At 44.9% G+C, this 22,650-nt stretch overlaps 1 protein-coding gene across 1 annotated transcript in view; it reads left to right on the forward strand.

Moving 5' to 3' along the window:
• Positions 1 to 22,439, forward strand: part of LOC311246263 (cholecystokinin-like) — a 26,293-nt gene extending 3,854 nt beyond the window's left edge. The window contains exons 2-4 of the mRNA XM_084336393.1: positions 2,051 to 2,122; positions 7,259 to 7,412; positions 21,789 to 22,439. Coding sequence (XP_084192519.1) covers positions 2,051 to 2,122; positions 7,259 to 7,412; positions 21,789 to 21,922 — 360 coding nt within the window. The 3' untranslated portion in view covers positions 21,923 to 22,439. The remainder of the gene's footprint in view (positions 1 to 2,050; positions 2,123 to 7,258; positions 7,413 to 21,788) is intronic.
• Positions 22,440 to 22,650: the final 211 nt, after the last annotated feature.

The raw sequence follows: 22,650 nt of genomic DNA on the forward strand, positions 1-22,650 counted from the left end.
GCTGCCGAGTGCTTCCGCGTTTTCCCTGATTGGCTGCGACACGCCCCGCGGCAGCGCGGCAGCCGCAGAGCGGAGCGGCAGAGCTCTGAGCGGAGCGGCAGAGCTTGCGGCATTATGTAACCATAATCCCCGATGTTTTTCATTTGACGCTTAGCTCAACTGGTATGCCGCCGTGCTGTGGATCCTGCGCTCCGTTGGTGACAAGTTCGATCCCTTCAATTTTTTTTTGTGCGCAGGAAGCGAAACAGTGTTAATCCGATCGTGGGGGGGTATCCTTGAAAGAGAGAGGAGAAGACAACGCCGGTTAGCAAACGATAAAGACGAAACAAAACACTGGGGGGAAAACAAAGTAATAAAACCGGGTTAGTCCAAGACACAAGGAATACCACTGCAAAGATTTGTAAATAGGCTTCTTGGTAAAACTAACCACAAGTGATCAGTATGAACAAGCACTGAACGACGGGCTGTCGGGCTCTTTATGCTGCCGGTGCTTCTCCCTCCACGTGCGTCCCCGCGTGCGCCCAGCTTCTCCCAATCGGGTCTGATTAGACTCGATGAGTTGGGACGAGGTGGGAGTCACAGCAAATATTCCTTTAAGCCAAAAGAGGATACAGCCTTTGCGAATTATGTACCAAAGCTATGTAATACCCTACCTATGGACATTAGGGAGGCTAGATCACAAAATATTTCCAATATTTTAGCCTTTTAATAATATTTAGTGATCTAGCCTCCCTGTGTACCTGAGTTGCCTCAGCCTGCAGCCAGTCAGTGCAGTGAGTGTTATAGAGAGTGGGCACAGTTTCGCTCATTCGGTTCATTTCTCTAGGAGAGAGACAATTATTATAACACAGAGATGAAAAATAATGATTTTCTTATTATTGTAAACTATAAAAAGATATATATATATATTTTGTATGTTTTACTGGTCATATTTTTGGGGAAGCTTGGCTTCCCTTGGCTTCCATGAATTTTCTCCACTGTTTTAATACACTCTGCTAATTGGACTGATTGCATCCAGACTGTGATTGTTGGACTGTTGATGAGAGCTATTCTATTTTACTCTGATTTATGCTAGTTTTGTGGAAATGAGAGCTATTTTATTGTACTGCTTTTATTCTGTCTACACTTTTTTACATTGCTCTTATTCTGTCTATTCTATACTCATCCTATGTCTGCACTTTATGCATTGCTTTTATTTAGTCAGAAACCTGCTAATAGTATTTTATAGATTTTAATGAAATCTATCATTCATAAATAATAAGTGTGGAAAGGCCAAAGTGTGCTTTTCATGTTGTCAGAAATCTATAAGATATAAGATTCTTATAGATTTTAATGACTGAAATCTATGCCTGTCTATAATTATGCCAATGTTATGTTAATTTTATGCCTATGTCTATTTAATTTATTTATTTATTATTGTTGTTATTGTTCTTGTTAATATTATTTAGGATTCGTGTGTTTATCCTTTACAGACAGACAGACAGACAGACAGACAGACAGACAGACAGACAGACAGACAGACAGACAGACAGACAGACAGACAGACAGACAGACAGACAGACAGACAGACAGACAGACAGACAGACAGACAGACAGACAGACAGACAGACAGACAGACAGACAGACAGACAGACAGACAGAGAGAGAGAGAGAGAGAGAGAGAGAGAGAGAGATAGATAGATAGATAGATAGATAGATAGATAGATAGATAGATAGATAGATAGATAGATAGATAGATAGATAGATAGATAGATAGATAGATAGATAGATAGATAGATAGATAGATAGATAGATAGATAGATAGATAGATAGATAGATAGATAGATAGATAGATAGATAGATAGATAGATAGATAGATAGATAGATAGATAGATAGATAGATAGATAGATAGATAGATAGATAGATAGATAGATAGATAGATAGATAGATAGATAGATAGATAGATTACCATGAAGGTACTATATAAATGACAAACAATATAGTAATATGGTACACATATAACATTACAGTAACTATAGCCTCTCTTTCTCTCTCCCTCTCTCCATTCAGATGTATTTAAGGATTTGTGTCTTCATTCTTTTGGCGGCAAACAGCTCCCTCAGTCTGACCTCTCAGGCCATGGTGAGTCTAAACCAACCATCAACCATCGACCATCGACCATCAACATTCACTTCAATTCTTTCCAGCATCAACAAGGCTGGATGAGTACCTCCAGGGGTCCCTGGGCACTGAGGCTCAGAGGGGTCCCCCGCACACCGCCGCTGCGCCTCACACACCACGCCCTCCCCACGTAACCCACCACAGCCATTAAACTCTACCTTCATTATTAATTATTTTGCGCTTCCAGTCAGGCTAATTTAATTCATTGGTCATGTCATATATTTCTGTGGAGCCCAACGATTTTTTTTTTTTTTTTAAAGAAACATTCCATCACGGAGGGCCCCTATGCACTGAGGGCCCCTGGGCACCAGGTTGCCCATATGGTAGATCCGGGGATGAGCATCAACACACAGAACTGTGTGGAGTTGATTCATATTAAACTACTCCTTCTGTAAGTCAGGACGACACTCATCTAGTGTTCCTGGTAAGTCGTCTTGACGTGTTGAAAAGTGCAGAGGAAATAACAACCTTATTAATCCAGTGGGAACCTGTTGTCATCAGCAGCAAACACACCACCCAGCAGAGAATATACAAGAGCGACCGAGAAAACATGCAGAGTAATAAAACACAAGGAATAAAAAAGAGGATACTGTAGCGACCCTACTTGAATGTTCATGGGATTAGTTAGCCTGCCGCAGCTATAGCCTCGGGGACGCATCGGGGACGTGTCGCCACATTGGTGTCAGAAGTGGGATGGTGGACCGTGAGGCCATCGGAAGTGCATGCGCCCAGAGATGTGACCCAGCTGATGCTGAAGCGTGGGGGACTGGCTAGCCCTATAGGTAACGGGTCGGGGGGACTGGCTAGCCCTTGGTCTGGGCAACCTGGGTTCGATTCCCAGCTGCCCCCTGAATTTTACAATACACAATATATAGAGCTATATATATATACAGGCACGTTGGAAGGGGGGGTGCGGGGGGTTCGGCAGCATCCCCCCCCCTAGTAGCAGCTTCAGTTACTACACAAAACGGTCTTTTTATATACGTATATAAGTTATACGTTTCTCCTGCTCAAAGCACTTCACCATTACAATGTACACAATCATACAGAACAATCGATATGTTATCATAACAAGTGCCCGTTCCACCTTCACAGCGATCTTAAACGGGTCACCCGTGGCGTTAGAACAGCTTGCATCGTCTTCTCTTGAAAGCAGTTTAAAAAAAGAAATTTAAATAGGGAGAGATGGTCGTGTAGAGATGTGGAGAATCTGTGATGTTTTGGAACGCGACCAGAGATGCTGCAGCTTGTTTGACAGACGGCGCGCCCTCGGATCTGTTGAATTGGGTATAGACTACAGAAGAAGCGACTGACGTCCAAAACACATGGAATTTGTTTAACGTGCACGTTTTATTGCACTCTGATGAAAGAGTTCATTACACATACAACTGAGCGAAGGTCCACTTTCGGTCATGCATGAGACTGATGGTTCATGGTTGTATAAGCTACTATGCTTAATTAAGGCTTCATTTCATCAGAGTGGAAACATAATACGAAAACCAAATAGCCTACAAAATGCAAAAGAGCGTGCAGAGCGAGCGTGTGAATTCATTGTGTCTCATTCTCCAACGGACTTACGACAAGAAATTTGATCTCAGGGCCATTTGAGACATCTTAGGGCTGGTTGTGGGATTCCCCAACTGTCCCTAAGCTTGCATTCGGCCGTGGCTGAGAGCAGGATTTACGAGTGCTGAGGAGCACACTTAACTTGACAGACTGTGTGCTCCGTCTTCTTAATGGCTTTATTTGGGAGGAATCATAGTGATTCCTTCATGTCAACCATACAGGCCTCCTTGGAATTAATGAATTAATCATAATTTAAATAAATATGACAATATTTGTACGATAAAGAATTACACATTTGATGTCGGAAAAATGAATACTATGGATTCATCTGATCACAGGGCAGCTGGATTAACCATATCTGAACCAGCTATTTTGGACAAATGTATAATTACTTAGTTACTCAGATATTCAAACACAATTATGCAATTATTGTGAAATGATTGAAAATAATTATTATTTAATGCCTTGGCATTTGTATTTCTTATTTGTTACATATCTGTTTTATTGATTAATTATACATTTGAAAGAATGCAGGTTATAGCCAACATGCAATATATCCCATTGATTGGTACAATGGGACAGACATTTGTTTTATATAGTTATAACCTGCATTCTTTCAAATATATCATTAATCAATAAAACAGATATTGAAATACACTATGTAGCCTACTACACCAACACTGCAAATGCCAGTGGATAAATAAATAAGAACTAAAGCTAATCGCGTGGAAATAGACTGCATTAATATTCCATAAGTCTTGTTGTGTGTGCCACACACACGAACACTGTATAGCCTACGTGTCTAATAAATGAACAGTGGGCTTATATTATTCTAATTACTTGTTTCATTAGGATTTAGTAGATACTATATATATGCTTGATTGATTGATTGAAAACTTTATTAACAGATTGCAGAATGGGTACAGTACAGTACAGCTCAATACATACAATTGTTAAGGGGATGCAGACCAGAGAAAGACTTTCGTCTTGTTTACATCAGGGTCCCCTATTTTCAATTCATCGTGCTCTGCCCTATACAGTAAGTACAGTACACATAAGGCCGCCAGAGTCGGGCGTACCATCAGCGGACTGGTGGACTGTACTATGGGCAGCGCAGTATCTGTGCTCTCTAGGGCTGACCCCTATTAATCGATTAGTCGACTAATCGGTCGAAAGGGGCCGTAGTCGACTGGCCAACCTCTTAGTCGAATATATAAAAAAAAAAAAAAAAAAAAATTATATATAATTTTTTTCAAAAGAAAAGAGGCATAGAAGCGTGGCTAACGCTAATGGCACGCATACCAGAGGCTAACTGCCTACGAAAACAGGCACAGAGGCACTGAAAGAGGATTTCACCCATCTAATGAACACACTATACTATAGACAAATATCAAGATGTATCCATCAGTGGACCAATTGCATGCTTTTGCAGAGGACAAGAAGCCTTCAGTCGACTCCGTCAGACATTAAGCACCCCCACAGCCCAAATGGAATGATAAAAAAAAAGAAAAAAAAAGAAAATATTATACTTTTTTTTTTCTTTTTTTTAAGTCGACCAATAGTCGACTAACGGCAAATTTTGGCCAATCCTAGTCGACCATCCAAATCCTTAGTCGGGGACAGCCCTAGTGCTCTCCTAATAAAACAAATCATTAGAATAATATAAGCCTATACTGCGTTCATTCATTACGCACATAGACTATACAGTACTGCACGCGTGTGTGCGTGTGTGTGTGTGTGCGTGCGCGCTGCGGCAGGTGTACCACGAGCTGTATTATATGTATGATGACAATACATTAATCTAATCTAATTTTGATCGGTCGCAAAGCGCTTCCGCATATCGGCCACCATTTTCACATGGCTGCATCATCAGTTGCATTCTAAGGAGCTGGACATCAGTCTAGTCTCAAGTTCACGAGATCTTCCCTCACTCAACTAAGCCGTTCTGATTTGACAGTATTGCTGGAGGGACTTCTCCCGGAGCATGCTCATAACACACACACATTTTACACACAACCTGACCATGCGTGGAGGGACTTCTCCCGGAGCACGCTCATAACACACATGCATTTTACACACAACCTGACCTCTATCTCTCTATCTCTCTCTCTGTGCCAGTGCAGACTGTGGGTGACTGTCACTCAAAGCGCTTATGAGCGGAGCCCATCCAAGAACAGCCTGAAATCCTGAACTAGAAAAGTTATGCTTTTGAGTACTTCATTAGAAATACAAAACAATGAATTTTTTTGAAAATAACTTTACAGATGTGTTCCATAGACTCACAGGAATTGTGTAAAGTTGCCCAAATAGTGCAAGGAATAGCAATGCATGGGACCTTTAAAGGATATATCCACACAAGGGTTAAAGGAGAACACCACACAAGGGTTAAAGGAGAACACTGCACAAGAGTTAAAGGAGAACACCACAAGAGTTAAAAGACAACACCACATGAGTTAAAGGATATATCCGCACAAGGGTTAAAGGAGAACACCACACAAGGGTTAACCATTTGGTTGCCGAAAACGTAGAACTACGTTTCTGTCGCCCAATCGTTGAGTGCCGGAAACGTAGATCTACGTTTTTCTCACTGTATTTCTTTTAATCGCTGTTGCCATTCATAATTCAGCGGGGCACCTTGTGCATACTGTTCTGAGTGTGTCTGAGCTGGCAGACGGTCTTATACCGCCCTCTAACGCCTTCTGCGATTATTGCACCTCATTCAAAACGGGTTCGTTTCTTTTCTCTACCGAGCTGCGGCGTGGAGGCGGGTCCTAAACACTCCGGCAAAACACACGCTTGTAGGGATGGTTTGGACAACTGACCCCGCCCGCCTGTTGATGAGCAATGCCCAACAACGTCGGAGACAGGATCGCTGTGGATAACTGGAATGGCGATCAGATAAACCACATTGCATGCTTGCACGAGGCAGGATAATAATGGTGATCTAGCGTTGATTTCAGGAAGATCCGATAATCAGGGGAAAAATTACAACGTGTTTATTGAATTACACAATAACGCTGTTTTCACGTCTTTTCCCTGGAATTACTCAGAAGCAACCAAACTATATTCATATTCAAAACGGTATAAAACGGAAATGTACGGATGAAAAAAGAATCTGTTTTTTGCATGTTGACTGGAAGCAACTCACTGAGACTCGACAGTGTTATTAGACCCATAGCTATACTATAAAATATAGGTTTTAGCTCTACAAACTACAACTACGTTTACATGGGGTTAATGGACGGCAAGGAAGGGATCACTTCCCGGAAGGGGCGTGGCACTCAATGTGTTAAAGGAGAACACAGCACAAGAGTTAAAAGAGAACACAGCACATTAAAGGATATATCCGCACAAGGGTTAAAGGAGAACACCACACAAGGGTTAAAGGAGAACACCACACAAGGGTTAAAGGAAAACACCACACAAGGTTTAATATTGACAGATGACAACAGATGACAGTTATTAACGTAACACAGACTAGAATCAAACCCAGCAGGATGGTATAATGTGTTTGTTGTTTAACATTCTCAGACTCAAAAGACTCAGTCAGACACCTCTCTACACACACGCCAGGCTCGCTCGGTGGCAGCGCCCCCGGCAGGACAGCTGGCCAGCTACAACCAGCCACGAGAAGAGGAGGGCTCCAACCTCAGCCAGCTATTAGCCAGACTACTGTCCAGGAAAGGTGAGCTAATCAACCAATCAGAATCAAACCCTTCGCTGTCACTTCATGAAGTAGTTCCTGAATTATACTGAATTATACTGAATTATACTGAATTGTACTGAATTGTACTGAATTGTACTGACCAAAACAAACAGTACAGCTATGTTACACCATGTCAATATAGTCACTATGTCACATTATTAAAATCATGTCAATATAGTCACTATCTTACATTATTAAAACCATGTCAATACAGTCAGTATCTTACATTATTAAAATCATGTTAATATAGTCGCTATCTTACATTGACCAAAAGCAGCACCTTCTTGATCTTGAGATAAAAATCTAAGCAAATGAACAAAGGGCAGATGATTTACAGGTTTTTTGTAGATACAGTACTGCATTTTGCAGTGTCACTATATTACATTATTAAAACCATGTAAATATAGTCACTATATTACATTATTATAACCATGCTCCATGTCAATATAGTCGCTATGTCACATTATAAAAACGATGTAATATAGTTGCTATATTACATTATTAATTAAAACCATGTCAATATAATCACTATCCTACATTATTAAAACCATGTCAATATAGTTGCTATATTACATTATTAATTAAAACCATGTCAATAGTCACTATCTTACAGTATCAAAACTATGTCAATATAGTCACTATATTACATTATTAAAACCATGTTAATATATTTGCTATATTACATTAATAAATTACTATCACTACTATCACTATATTACATTATTAAAACTATGTAATTATAGTCACTATATTACATTAATAAAACCATTCTCCATATCAATATAGTCACTATATATTACATTATTAAAGCCATGTTAACACTTTGGTTGCCACTTGTTAACATGGTAAAACGTGGTTGAATGCCAGCACTCCACTTCAATGATAGCGTTGTGAACGCATAATCTCTGTCTTAAATTATGGCTATGTGTCTAATCTGCCCGTCGTTTATCAATGATTTGTTTGCAATCAACATTGTCGAAACTGATTGTTTTTTAATCGGTTCATTTCGGTTTTATAGCATTTTGAAAAGCCCTCGTTTTTCAGGAAAATATATAGATTCCGTGATAAACGGCATTTACTGGAATATTCTGGCATACACAAAAAACGTTGTCATTTTTCTGCCTGTTTATTAATCGTTTTCAAATAAACGCTAGATTATCGATAGTATATGTGTACTTATGCACGCTAGAGAAGCGATCTGAAAAATATATTCTCTCATTTTCTGATCAGCGCGCACACACACACACACACACACACACACATAGGTCAAACGCTGATATCTCTGTGAAAATAGATCCGATTACCCCAAGACTGGTAAAATAAATTGCTTACCTCAGATCAGATGTTAATATCGATCGCGTTTATTAATTCAGCGTTGGGTACTGTAAATATGTATTCCGCACGTTTTCCGGCTCGGAGATCACTTGGGTCTCTTCAGATGCCTCGCCGGAAAAGTAAAATGAGGAGGCTGGACCGCCCCCCCCCCCCCCCATCAGTCTAATCTAATGGGGTGCAGTTACACAAGGAGAGACGATAGGGGGCGGTATTTTCCCAATGGAGCTCAGAGAGAGTCTGCAGCACTAGCGTGAGGCTCGATTGATGAAGTATGAATTCAAATCGCTAATAAAAAAAATACGACAAACAAACGCTAGCGTTGCTGGCATTCAACTGGCGGCATGAACTAACGACAAAACGTGTCCGTTATTAAAACCATGCTCCACGCTAATGGATAATGGTTTTAATAATTTAAGATAGTGACTATATATATATTATAGTCACTATCTTAAATTATTAAAACCATTATCCATATCAATATAAAACCATGTTAATATAGTCACCATCTTACATAATTATAACCATGCTCCATGTTAATATAGTCACTATCTTACATTATTAAAACCATGTTAATATAGTGACTATTTTACATTATTAAAACCATGTTAATATAGTCACTATATTACATTATTCAAATCATGCTCCATGTCAATATCGTTACTATCTTACATTCAGGAACAACTAATACTGCGTTCTAGCTTTGTCCTCAAAAGAGGCATGAAACATGGTTTTATAAGACAGGAGAGGAGATGAGAGAATGGCCTGTCAATTTAGTTGAGCTTATAGGACTAGATATTACAATCCCTTAGATAATCAGCACTTTTTATTGAATGGGGTAGTGGTAAAAGCTTCACTGGGGTCTTCAGGTGGGCACCCTCCTTCATTGGTGTTTCGTTGACAGGCCCACGACACCTCCGAAGGGCTCAACGGCCCAGGTGTGCCCCCCTCTGCTTTTACCCCTCGATGGTCATTTTGCAGCCCAGTTGGGGTCCTTTCTCTTAATCCATAGCCATCTGCTGCTTTGTTCGGCAGCCTCTGACAGTGTTTTGACAGCTTGTCGGAACGCCTGTCCTCGCACTCCCATCCCCTTAAGAAGCTTGGTTGTGGACATGGCAACAAATCCTCTAGATCCAACCTCAACCGGAAGCACCTGGGCACGCCAGCCGCGTTGTTCTGCCTCGGCTGCTATGTCGGAGTACTTCAGTCGTTTACGCTCATATGCTTCACCAACTGCAGCCTCCCATGGTACAGTTAGTTCCACAATGAATACAAACTTCTGGGAGGTTGACCACAAGACCAGGTCCGGCCTGAGGTCAGTTGTAATGATCTCAGACAGAAAGATTCATTTCTGGTCCAAGTCAACCTGCATTCTCCAGTCCCGGGCAGTGTCCAGGAGGGTTGCCTCCACTCTTGCAGATGGCTTTGCTGGGAGCTGTCCTGCTCTTACAAAAGAAGTGGTGTTTGAGTGTCTAGGCATTGGGGGAGGGAGGGCATTATTGGTAGTTCTCCTTCCTTCCAGGGTGATTGCCAGTTGTCTTAGGACCTGGTTGTGTCTCCAGGTGTAGCACCCTTGGGACAAACTGGTTTTGCAGCCGGTGAGGATGTGCCTCAGTGTTGCGGGGGTTTTGCAAAGCACACAAGAAGGATCTTCTCCAAACCACTGATTTTAGGTTCTTGGGCGTGGGGAGAACATCATAGGTGGCTCTGATGATGAAGCTGATTTGGCTTCCTTCCATCTCCCAAAGATCCTTCTATGTGAGCTTACGATGCTCCAGGTTTTCCCAGCTAGTCCATTGGCCCTGTTTGGACTGTGAGACTGCCTTTGCGCATCTGTCTGCCTCCTCTTGTTGCCGAACCTGAGCCACCACCAGCTTTCTCCTCTGGGTTGATGTTGCCTTGTGCCATGTGGGTCGACTTGTCCCAAGTTCAAACCCACCTCTTCCATGCTGCACCTGTCCTACAATGTCTCCATGCCTGAGAGCAGATTTTGCTTGCTGTACGGCCTCAGATGGGATCCATTTCCTCCCAGTTGCCAGTCTGGGAGCAGCCGCTCGGATCACTTCATCTTGAGACTCGGTCAGGGTCATGTTCAGCCTCACTTTGGTGCATTTAAACTCCTCTATGAGGCTAGAGACAGGCAATTCCAGGGCCCTGTGTCCATACAAGCCGATGTTGCTGAGGCAACGCGGGAGGCCAAGCCACTTCTTGATGTATGAACTGACTGTCCTCTCCAGCTTCTCGACTTTGGTCATGGGGATCTCATAGACCGTTAGAGGCCACATCAGGCGGGGGAGCAATCCAAACTGCAGGCACCAGAGTTTCAGCTTTCCAGGAAGCAAGGTCTTGTCTATGCTGACAAGGCCTTTGATGGTTTCTTCCCTCAGCTGATAACTCTGGTCTGAGTCTTTGAGGCTCGCGTTGTACCATCGCCCTAGGCTCTTGACTGGCAGTTCTGACAACAAACGAATGGGTGTATCCTTGATGTGGAACCTCTGGTCCACAAGTTTTCCTTTGACGATGGATATGCTCCTGGATTTGCTGGGTTTGAACTTCATCCGTGCCCATGTAATGTTGGCATGAAGCTTTCCCAGCAGACGTTTGGTGCATGCTATGGTTGAGGTCAAGGTGGTCATGTCATCCATGTAGGCGCGAATAGGAAATAGACGCTGTCCAGATTGCAGACGTTCTCCTCCCACAACCCACTTGGAAGCTTGAATGACCACTTCCATTGCCATGGTGAAGGCTAGTGGGGAGATGGTACATCCAGCCATTATTCCCACTTCCAAAGATTGCCATGATGTTGTGTATTCTGTTGTTTTGATACAGAATTGCAGATCTTGGAAGTAATTTCTCACCAGGTTTGTGATGGTATTTGAGATGTGGAAGAAGTTGAAGGCTGTCCAGATGAGAGAATGGGGGACGGATCCAAAAGCGTTGGCTAGGTCCAGGAATAAGACATGCAGGTCTCTTCCTTCCCTTTTGGCAGATTGGATTTGGTGCCATATCATGCTTGTATGTTCCAAGCATCCTGAGAAACCAGGAATGCCGGCTTTCTGCACAGATGTGTCAATCAAGTTGTTTTGCTTCAGGTATGTTGTCATCCTTTTAGCAACAATGCTAAAGAAGACCTTCCCTTCAACATTCAGCAGGTTGATCTGCCGGAATTGATCGATGTTTGAAGCATCCTTCTATTTGGGGATTACCACTCCCCCTGCTCTTCGCCACACTTTTGGGATGGTTTGCTTTGTCCACATCACCTTCATTTGCCTCCACAGATAGCGTAAGATATTTGGGGAGTTTTTATACAGCCGGTATGGAACTCCATTTGGTCCTGGAGCTGAAGCTGCCCTTGCCTTCCTCACTGCTTCCTCAACCTTCCTCCACCTTGGAGGACAGTCATCCAGCTGGTGTTCTGGTTGAGGAATTGGTAGCATGTTTTAGTTGATATTTTAAAATTATTTTTAAAACGTTTTTAATTTGTTTTACTCTGGTGTTTAAATTTCTGTGAATATTGTTTTTTTTATTATGTACTGTACAATCGTCGTTTCTGTAAATGAGGGAAACCTCAGATGCTTACGATTTTAAATAAAGGTTGAAATGAAAAAATTTCTGGCGGTAGTTCCCTCTGTTCATATCTTTTGCTGTCTGTGTGAGTTGTTTTCAGATGGTCCTCAAACTCCCTCTTTGGCACCTTAAGTGACCCGCTCTTTTCCTTTGTGAAGAGTCCTTTCACAAATCTGAAGGGATCCTTGTAGAAGGATGTTCTCGCTCTTTCCTTCCTCTTACGTCGAGTCCTGAGGTTTTCAGCTCTCCGCAGTCTTCCCAGGTGTCCCTTCAGGTCTGTTTGCAGGAGGTCGAGGCCCACTCTTTCCTCCAATGAGGCTATCTTCCATTGCTTCCTCAAGTCCTTTCTCTCTTTGACAAGGCGCTGGATTTCTTGCTGCCTTCTGGACTTGGGAGGGGTTGTTGGTGTCATGTCCTTCTTTCCTGTCTCTTTTGTTCCGAACCTTTCTGCTCCATAGAAGTAGATCAGATCGCACATTTTATCCAGTTTCTTTTCCACTGTTCCTTTGATTCCGTCCAGGATTTTGATCAGGTCTGCATCGATTGTCGCCCACTCTTTCTTGCTGCTGGACTTTGGCCACTTCACATGAGGTCTGTGGCCTTGCATGTTCTTCTCCAAAGAAGGTTGCAAGTGACTTGGTTCCAAGTTCTCTGATGAGCTTGAATTACTTTCAGCCACTGGGGTACTGATGCTCGGTGGACTGTCGGTTAAATCCTGCCGCTGAGCTTCACTCGCCTGACTTGACCTTTCTCTCAGAAGATAATGGTCAATGCGAGGTCCCGGCCTCACTTTCTTCAAGCACTTCATCCGCCCTTGATGTATTCGTAGGCCTCTGATGGATGTTACCTTGGACCAGCCACAGCTACATACTCTGTGCTCCTGTCCTTCAGTTGATGTGCCGATTATCTGGTTCGTTGTCATGTTCATTCCAGGGTCAGTTACCGGGTGGTCAGCCGATGAGTCATCTTCCGCCCCCGCTCTCGCAGACTCTAGGGGTGTTTTTCTCTTTAGACTTTTCGTAGCAATGAGGGGTGGCTTTTGTGCACTTAATTAAGCGACAGAGCCTGCCATCATGGATAGCTAGTCCATGACAGCCCCGTTGGGGTCTTTCCTTCCTGTCAGCTGTCTTTCCAAGCCGTCACATGGTCTTTCCCTTGTTGTCAGCTGCACTTTCACAGCAGTCACTGGATTTCTCCAGCTTATCAGTTGAGCTTATAGGACTAGATATTACAATCCCTTAGATAATCAGCACTTTTTATTGAATGGGGTAGTGGTAAAAGCTTCACTGGGGTCTTCAGGTGGGCACCCTCCTTCATTGGTGTTTCGTTGACAGGCCCACGACACCTCCGAAGGGCTCAACGGCAACACCTGGCGTCCCAGGTGTGCCCCCCTCTGCTTTTACCCCTCGATGGTCATTTTGCAGCCCAGTTGGGGTCCTTTCTCTTAATCCATAGCCATCTACTGCTTCAAACTATTATCCATCATCTTGACAGAAAAGCAGCATAAACAAGTCAACACACATTACACCAAAACCACCTGCTTTTAACAGCGTTAAAATGTTGTCAGCAACCATCACTGAGCACAGGGTGACAGTACAGCCTGGCAAAATCTTCCTGGACAAGAAAAAAAGACACTTCTCACAATCTTCCTGGACACTGTTCACTTTACATTTTTCACACTTATTACTGTACATGTTACTGTATATTTCGGTATATTTTTGGCTGGATAGTTGCATATTTAAGATTTTAGAATGTATATACATACCAGAATGTATATCCCGGACCATATTTTATTCTTTATTCTATTTTATTCTTATTTTTGATATTATTATATTCTTATTCCTATTTTATTGCTATTGACTACCTAAATGTTTATTGTTGTTCAATCTGCGATCTGTAGTGCCGAATTTCCCTCGGGATTATTAAAGGATTTCTATCATATTCTATTCTATAACCCCTTTGGAATGTTGAGATTACGATGCTTTGATGGAACCTACTAGGCCGTAAGGTGAAGGCTGTATCGTTTCATATATTGGTGTAGATTTAGGAACAAAAAGTTCTCCATTGACAAACTAGCCCGTTTTGCGCAATCATAATTTTTAAGTCGGGACTAGATCTTTCCTCACGAACGGATACTTGGTGAGTTTTATTTGACGTAATTGGTGTGAGTTCGGTCACGTATCTTGCGCTCGACCAATAGCAGCTCTCTTTGTTGCCAAATTACAGACCACAAGACATTGTGTAAACAGTAACGTGATGTTATCATGTCATCCACAGAGTATATCTCGACGAAAATGGGAAAAAAACACATTCTAACGTTCGCGAAATAGGCTTCTAAACAATGTTATATGCATATACGCTACTTTCTATAGGCAAGCGATTGAATACAGCTGTGAAACGGGCCATAACGTACGTGTTATTAACCATAATGTACATTTAAATCATATCGCCTTATATCTACAACACAGCATTGCACACACTGATGCATGACGTCCTGTCGGGGAAATTATTCGATAAACCTCCATAAACACACAATCTTTGATGCATGCAGCACATTTGTATCAAAAACACTTTACCTTGTGATTCCCAACCTGCAATATTAAAGATGCTGGTACAATTTTCTAAAGATTGAGGTCGTACACAAAACAGTTCAGTTCAGTTCAGTATGACAAAAATAATAGACCCAAGTTAGTTAATCAATCAAAACACTACACCATCCCCTTAATTTGGAATAATGTCAAACAATTTACAAATCAATAAGTTACTCATTAACCTTTTTATTTTCCATTTACAGACAAAATAGAATGCAGGTACAAAAATAGATTCAAGAGGTTTATTCGTCACATACATACACAAGTTTCAAGTTTGTTTATTATTTATCACAAGAGGTGGTTAACAAAAGCATTGGTTCTAAAAGGCTAAAAGCTAACATATGAACTATGAACTATGAACTAGCAGGGCTACATACACATCACTGTAAAACTAGATGACATACAGTATCTGAAGAAAACTAGAATGCTAGAACTAGAATTATTCTCTGTTAGGATCTATGGGTAACAGTACTGTATATTTGCATATTGTATATGTCACAAATGTAACAGTACTATATACCTGTATGTCATAAATGTCACTATGAATTGAAAATGGGGGACCCTGATGTAAACAAGACAAACGTCTTTCTCTGGTCTGCATCCCCTTAACAATTGTGTGTATTGAGCCGTACTGTATTGTCTGCAATCTGTTAAATAAAGTTCTATGTCGTTAATGGCTTGCTCAGCACCTGTTCTGCACTGTACTTCACTTTGTGCACGAGCACTGAATAAAAAATTCCACCATGTACCTTTACATCCCAACATCCGTCTGACCACACCCCCTTCCGCTTACCTTCATAAGCAGGTGTGTGGTCACCTACTCGCCTCCTTCTTCACTTTCACCACAAGGAAGTGCCTTCGGTAGATCCCCACTTGACGAGGTTGTTAGCTGAAGAAAGTTGAGACGTGTTTACATTGTGCTTATTTTTTTCTTCTCATAAATATTCGATATAAAAATCTAAGTCATAATGTCTACTTCGGAGAGTCGCAGAGCCACTCTCCACCAGCGGTTCTCCATTTCCGCCTCCGTCGTGCATTCTGGTGCGGGGCTGTTGCCTCTCTCGTGGTTGACAGCCACGCCCGGTAGGCGTCCGATGGGTAGTTTGCCTCTCCAAGGAGCTGGTGCACCGGTGCCGTCGCCTCTGCGATGGCCTGGTCATGGCTCTGGTTCCTCTGCTTCCGGGGAATCGTCCGCTGTTGAGCGGCCGGTTCCTTTGGTTCCAGAGGATTTGAGACCCAAACTTTTTGCGTCTGCTCGCTCCCGTCGCAAGATGGTGGCTTGCAGACGCGAACGGCCTGGGTTTGGTGAATTGCTGGAGCCCAGTGAGGATGCGTCGGTCTCTACCTGCCCGATGGAAACAGAGGATTACATGGTAGAGGCAGACGGGTTCTTATTTGAAGGCCCGGTGGAGACATGTATCCCGCCCGTCCAGGTAACACTGGAGGGGGGTGAAATGTCTCCTTGGGGTGCCTTGTTTGAAGACGTCGGGGAAGACCCTCTGACTCGTCGGCAGGATGCCCTACTATCAGCCACATCGGAATGTGGCTCTTTGACCAGTCGTAGCCTGCTGCATGTGAGGGATGCGAGCTCGGTGGAGGAAAGTCTGCAGGGGGAACTGCGGGCTTTGTTTCCCGAGCTTATGGCGGTGGCGGCCGTTGCAAACGGCGTGCCGCTGCCGCAGCCACTGCCTGTTCCTGTCCCTGATGATCTAATAGGTCATCTCTGGCAGCGTCGCCCGGTGAGAGGGGTCGACGTTGTCTACCCATTTTTCCCCTCAATGGGGGCCTATGTTCGTCGGGGCCAGGTGGTGTCCCACATCATTGGCCTCACCCCCGCCTACGTACAAGTTACGCGGGTGGCGGGTTTGGTCGAAGGTATGAGAGAGGGCGTGCCATGGCTTGATAGGCCGATGGTCGCTCTCCTCTGTCCGGAGGTGGTGTGGGAGCCGTTACGCAAGCCGGTTCCTCAAGGGAAATCGGCGAGGCGGTTGGCTTATTGGAGCGACCAGTCATTCATCTCTGGAACACAATCTCTGGCTGCCGCGTCTAACGTCGCGCAGCTGGCAAGATTCATATCCGGGATATTGACGGGCGGCATGGAGCTGAGTGATGTCCAACATGACCAGCTCACCCAGGCGGCAGGAGCTGTCCTGCATCTGACTCAGCTGCAGGCCATAGCCGCTGGGAAAGTGCGAGCCCTGGCGACTCTAACCCAGCGCCACCTTTGGCTGGAGCAGGCCCGTGTGCCGGAGAAGAAGAGAGGTCCTCTTCTAACGGCCACCCTCTCCGATGCTGGCCTGTTCGGGAAGGCCCTGCAGTTGATGACCTCGACGTGCAGAGAAATGCAGGAGGAACGCTCCGTGCTTCAACCTCATTTTCCCCCTCCCGACATCGCTGGTGGAGTCAGACGGCTGCCACGTCGTCGAGCTTCCTCCGCCGTGACTGCTGCTGCTACCACCGCCACTGCTGGCCCTTCGAAGAAGGCCAGGAGGAGAGAGGGCGCCGCCGCTGCAGCCGGCCCATCTGCGCCTGGAGGAGACGGTAGGGATCGCCGTGACCAGCCGCCGATTGTCTACCGTCCCTCCGGGGCTTCCCGGGGTGGCAAATCCCGAGCGGCTCGAGGCGGCAGGCGCCGCTAGGCCCAGTGACTTTTTTCCCCTGTGGTCCCCTCTGTTAATCCCCTCCCCGGCCTCTCATATAATTTTGTTCGAAAATAAAAAGTCCCCTCTAAAGGGGGACTGTATTTTTTGTTAACAAACTGTGTGTTTCTTCACCAAAACATATGATGAGGTTGCAAAGTGTGAATCTTCACTAGTATACATTGATAGAAGGGTTGCGTTCGTGTTATGAGCTTAAGCAAGGTCTGCAGCCTACACTCGGTTATAGAATGGTTTCTACCTCGGCCTGACACTCCACATGCAGGTAGAGGCTAGTTGTATGGTCTGTTGCTTACACAAGTAATGTTTAGCTACAACACTGTTGTGTTAGTTGCAGTAATGCTCATATACACACGTTCCACGGCCCAGCCGTTCGCTCTCTCTATCAGTGTTTTTCTATGTACAACATAGGATGCGGGTGTAGGATTCACACACACACGCGACTTGGTTTTGTTGTAAACCCTGTTCACAGTTATCTGTGGGTAGCGTGCATTGTATTAGCTTGCGCTATTTCATTAGCATTCTACCGAAGGTATCATATGCTACAGTTGTTATTGTGTGCAGGGGGAAGGGTTTGTGAGGGGGTGCCGAATAAACCCCTCCTTCCCTCTTCTGATTGGTCAGGGGGGTTTACTCATCTCCTGTTAGGCCAGTCGGGGCCAAGCCGTTAGGCGACTTGGCAGGGAGGGGGGGGGGGGAAAGGGTTGCCCTGACTCTGCTCCTATTAAAAACAGGCGTTGAGTGTTGGGTTTCCCCCCGTCATGGCATACGTCACTACGCACGTTGCTATGACGATGGCTTCCGTGAGTTGGATCTTTACATACAATCTGTTGTGTCAAAGTGTCGGGATAGAGCGTAGGACTTACGATTTTATGTCTAACTTGAGTCAGTTGGTCACATGACTCGTAGTTACCATGGCTTTTTCATTCTACGACTCACGTGGGAAGGCTCTCTGGGGAATTTCAGTCTAAAGTCCTCTGTGATAGGGGTGACTGGATGTAAAAATGTAAAAAAAATGTACCTCGGCTGTGTAAAATGGGATTCATGTCTGTTGGTGCTTCCTTCTTTTTAATAAAAAGAGTTGGAGTATAGGAAGCGCCACACCCCTCTTGTCGTTTCCCCTGGGCGCCTTGGGATTCACTGAAAGGTCTAAATAGCCTGTTCATTGATGTGGTTGTGTCCCGACGCACGCTTAGTGCTAGCTCGGGGTGTTCTGTTAAGGATCATGCGGGTAGCTAGTACGCCTTGGTTGCTTGTGGTTAAAACTGCGTTTTTATAAAGCAACTGGGATGGAGGTTTTTTCCTCTTCCGACAACCTGTTATTGGTTCTCGACGGATTCTCGTTCATATCTGGGGGATGATAACGGAATGGATCTGAACATATGTAGAGGGGTCTCACGCCCTTGGGGTGGGCCACCGAGCGCGGTACACACCGGCCCGTCTGGGTGGCGCCCTCTTTTCATGTTTTAGATCAACACGCATATCTGCCCCTTCTCCTGGAGTAGGCATGTCGGCGTGGTTAGGGCACGGGACTGGTTCTGGTCACGCTGGTCCAGATCAGTTAACCCGTTTGTCCGCCGGGGATGCAGATCTGCTGTTCTGGTACCCTGAGGGACTTGGGCTTTTTTCCAGGGGGGAAAAAGGCCGGGTCGGCCCGGGGCGTCACAAGGTTAGGCGTTATAGAGACCCTTGTTGGGTACTTTGTACCTGGCACTATCATAAGGGGCTGGTTCTCTTTTCCGCACCTCTCTCACGCATGGCAGAGAGGGGGCTGTTGGGGTGGTCTTCTGGACCTCCTCTGGTAACCCTGTGTGCTTCCCGGGCCGCCGGGCCCGGTCCGAAGTAAAGTTTTGTTGATACCGTAGACCTGGGATAACCCTTTTTTCTTGAGGGGTTATAGGAACAACCACCGCATCTGGTAACGACAGGGTGGTTGGTTCCCTGGTGTGTTGGAGCAGAGTCAACTCCCGGGTTACCCGGTTGAGTGTGCCCCTGCACGTTCATGACGTCTGCCAATCGTGTCAGCCTTCTCTGCCTCGACCCCTCTGGGTGGGTTTTTTTTAATGGAGGCTTCGTCATGGTGATCAACAACGCCAGTGTCCGCCCCTTCCGCCGGGAGGGCTGTTTTCCAGCTGACTCCTTTGGCGCCTGTCTCGTCCGCAGTGCTCCAGGCTCAGGTTACAGCCTGTTGCCTGGTTTCCCCGGTACGCTGCCTGCTTCCGTTGGTTAACCTTTTGAGTGCTTACGGCCATGCTGACTGCCTGTTCTACAGGGTCAGTATGCCGGGCGGTGTGCTATTGGGGGGTAAGGGCCCGCTCTTGGAGGGGCCTTATCCGAATACGCTGGCGATGTGGGGGGCGGTGTCACTAAGTGACCACCTGGTGGGGTCTTGATGCCTGGCGTCATTGACCTCTCCGGGCCCCCTTTTTCCAGGGGATCCAGTCCCTTCGGTGGGTCTGGGTCTTCCTTCGCGCTCCGCTGCTACGGCCTTGCCACGGGGTTGGGTTTGCTCTTGACCCCGTGATTTTGGGGGCAGTAACGTGGTTGTTCCCTCGTTCGTTCCCGGGTGGCATGCGGGTTGTGCGTGTGTGTAGTCGTGGGGTCAAGCCACGGTCTGCTCACCCTGTGCGTTGGGTTGCTTGAGTGCCTCTTTGCACGGTTGGATCCGTCGCCCTCCCGTGAACCTCCAATAGGGGGGGTATCCACCATTAGGGAGGGTCGGGGGGGCTCGGTCCTCCCCGGTCTGATGGTTGTGGGGGGCCTCAGCGGGGTACATTGGTCGGGCTATGGCTCCCGCTCAGCCCCTGTTGCAGAACAGGTGCTGAGCAAGCCATTAACGACATAGAACGAAGGGTTATGTATATAACCCAGTTCTATGAGTTAAATGGTGCGCTCAGCACCTGGACGCCGCTGCGGCCCTTGATCTCGCCTTGTGGTGAAAGTTTGGGAAGGAGCTAGAGTAGGTGACCACACACCTGCTTATGAAGGTAAGCGGAAGGGTGTGTGGTCAGACGGATGTTGGGATGTAAAGGTACATGGTGGAATTTTTTATTCAGTGCTTGTGCACGAAGTGAAGTACAGTGCAGAACAGGTGCTGAGCGCACCATTTAACTCATAGAACTGGGTTATATACATAACCCTTCGTTTTCATTCATTCACTCATTGCTAGTTATGTCAACTATGAAAACACAGCTAAACTGTATCTCAGCACAGCATCAAATAGTGTATTTTTCACATTAGTGTAGCTACTGTAGGCTTATTTTTCATACCTGCAGCCAAGGTTTCAGTTAATGATAGATGGTCCCTCTTGCGTTTGCCCTTCACATACACATACTTGTCCCTTTTCTTGTTATATAAATGCAGTCGATTTAGCGACTAAAGGAGACGTCACGTGTCACCAGAGGAGATGAGATGAGGGAACAGTGTTTTTAATGACTACATTATTCACAACATCTTCCTAGGGCAGCAGACACATCACATCACATCAAAGCCCCGTTCAGGACGACCGGCAGCTTTTAACACAGCTTTCAGAACAAGAAACACAGCAGTACTATTACTTTACAACAACAAACACAGCAGTACTATTACTTTACAACAAGAAACACAGCAGTACTATTACTTTACAACAACAAACACAGCAGTACTATTACTTTACAACAACAAACACAGCAGTACTATTACTTTACAACAACAAACACAGCAGTAGCAGTAGGCTACTTTACAACAAGAAACACAGCAGTAGCAGTAGGCTACTTTACAACAAGAAACAGATGCGCTAGTTAGGTGAGAAAAGTCAGAACCAATCCGATCCAAGGCAGCAGATTCAGAAGCAATTAGATCCAAATCAGCAGATTCAGAAGTAATCAGATTCAAGGCAGTATATTCTGAACCAATCAGATCTAAGGCAGCAGATTCAGAATCAATCAGATAAGGCAGCAGATTCAGAATCAATCAGATCTAAGGCAACAGATTCGGAGGAACCAATCAGATCTAAGGCAGCAGATTTAGAAGCAATCCAGTTCAAGGCAGCAGATTCAGCTTGATGACTCAACCTTTCTTTGTCTCTCTCACTCTCTCTCCCTGTCTCTGTCTCTCTCACTCTCTATTTGTCTCTGTCTCTCTCCCTCCCTCTCTCTCTATCTGTCTCTCTCTCCCTCCCTCTCTCTGTTTCTGTCTCTCTGTCTTTCTATCTGTCTGTCTCTCTCCAGGTCACCAGACACGCTCCTCTCTGAGCAGCAGAGCTAGCGGTCCAGGCCCCGCCCACAGGATAGAGGACAGGGATTATCTGGGCTGGATGGACTTCGGCCGGCGCAGCGCTGAGGAGTATGACTACTCCTCCTAATGACCACGCCTCCTCCTCCTACTGACCACGCCTCCTCCCCATAATGACCACGCCTCCTCCTCATAACACACAAACACACACATCACCTGTCCAAACATACATGTAGTCCCGGTCACACATCACCTGTCCAAACATACATGTAGTCCCGGTCACACACCACCTGTCCAATCACAGACATAAGCCCTGTTCACACAAAACCTGTCCAATCACAGACATAAGCCCTGTTCACACTGCACTCTGCACAACTGCATTCTGGTACCACAATCATTTTAGTCGTATGCTAACAGGAAGTAAGAATACATGTTTGTGGGATAAAATCAATCAATTTATGTCCCTAGATACATGTATTAATGTATTCCTATTATCAGGTCTCAGCCTGTAGTTATTTTAGCATGTCTGTGGCCTGACTGAGGTGTCACAATCTATTTGTTACCGGAAGGGTCAGTGCAGCTGTTGGTAAAAAGCCACACAGCCCCAAGAACTGATGAGGTGACGGTTTTGGCTGACCACTGACAGGGAGCATTGTCAGGATCTAGAATAATGTATAATACCTATGAATCAATCCATTTATCTATTGTAAAGAACCATAAGATATCTACAAATGTGTGTACCATTAAAATGTGTTATTATGATATGGTATTAAAACAGGCCTATGTGTCACCATGACCCCAGCTGTCTGAAACTACCAGGAGACAGATGTAATTCTAGACCCTTGTCATTTCAACTGT

Source organism: Notolepis coatsorum, assembly GCF_963971535.1.
Source record: "Notolepis coatsorum genome assembly, chromosome: 19".
Classification (NCBI taxonomy): Eukaryota; Metazoa; Chordata; class Actinopteri; order Aulopiformes; family Paralepididae; genus Notolepis; species Notolepis coatsorum.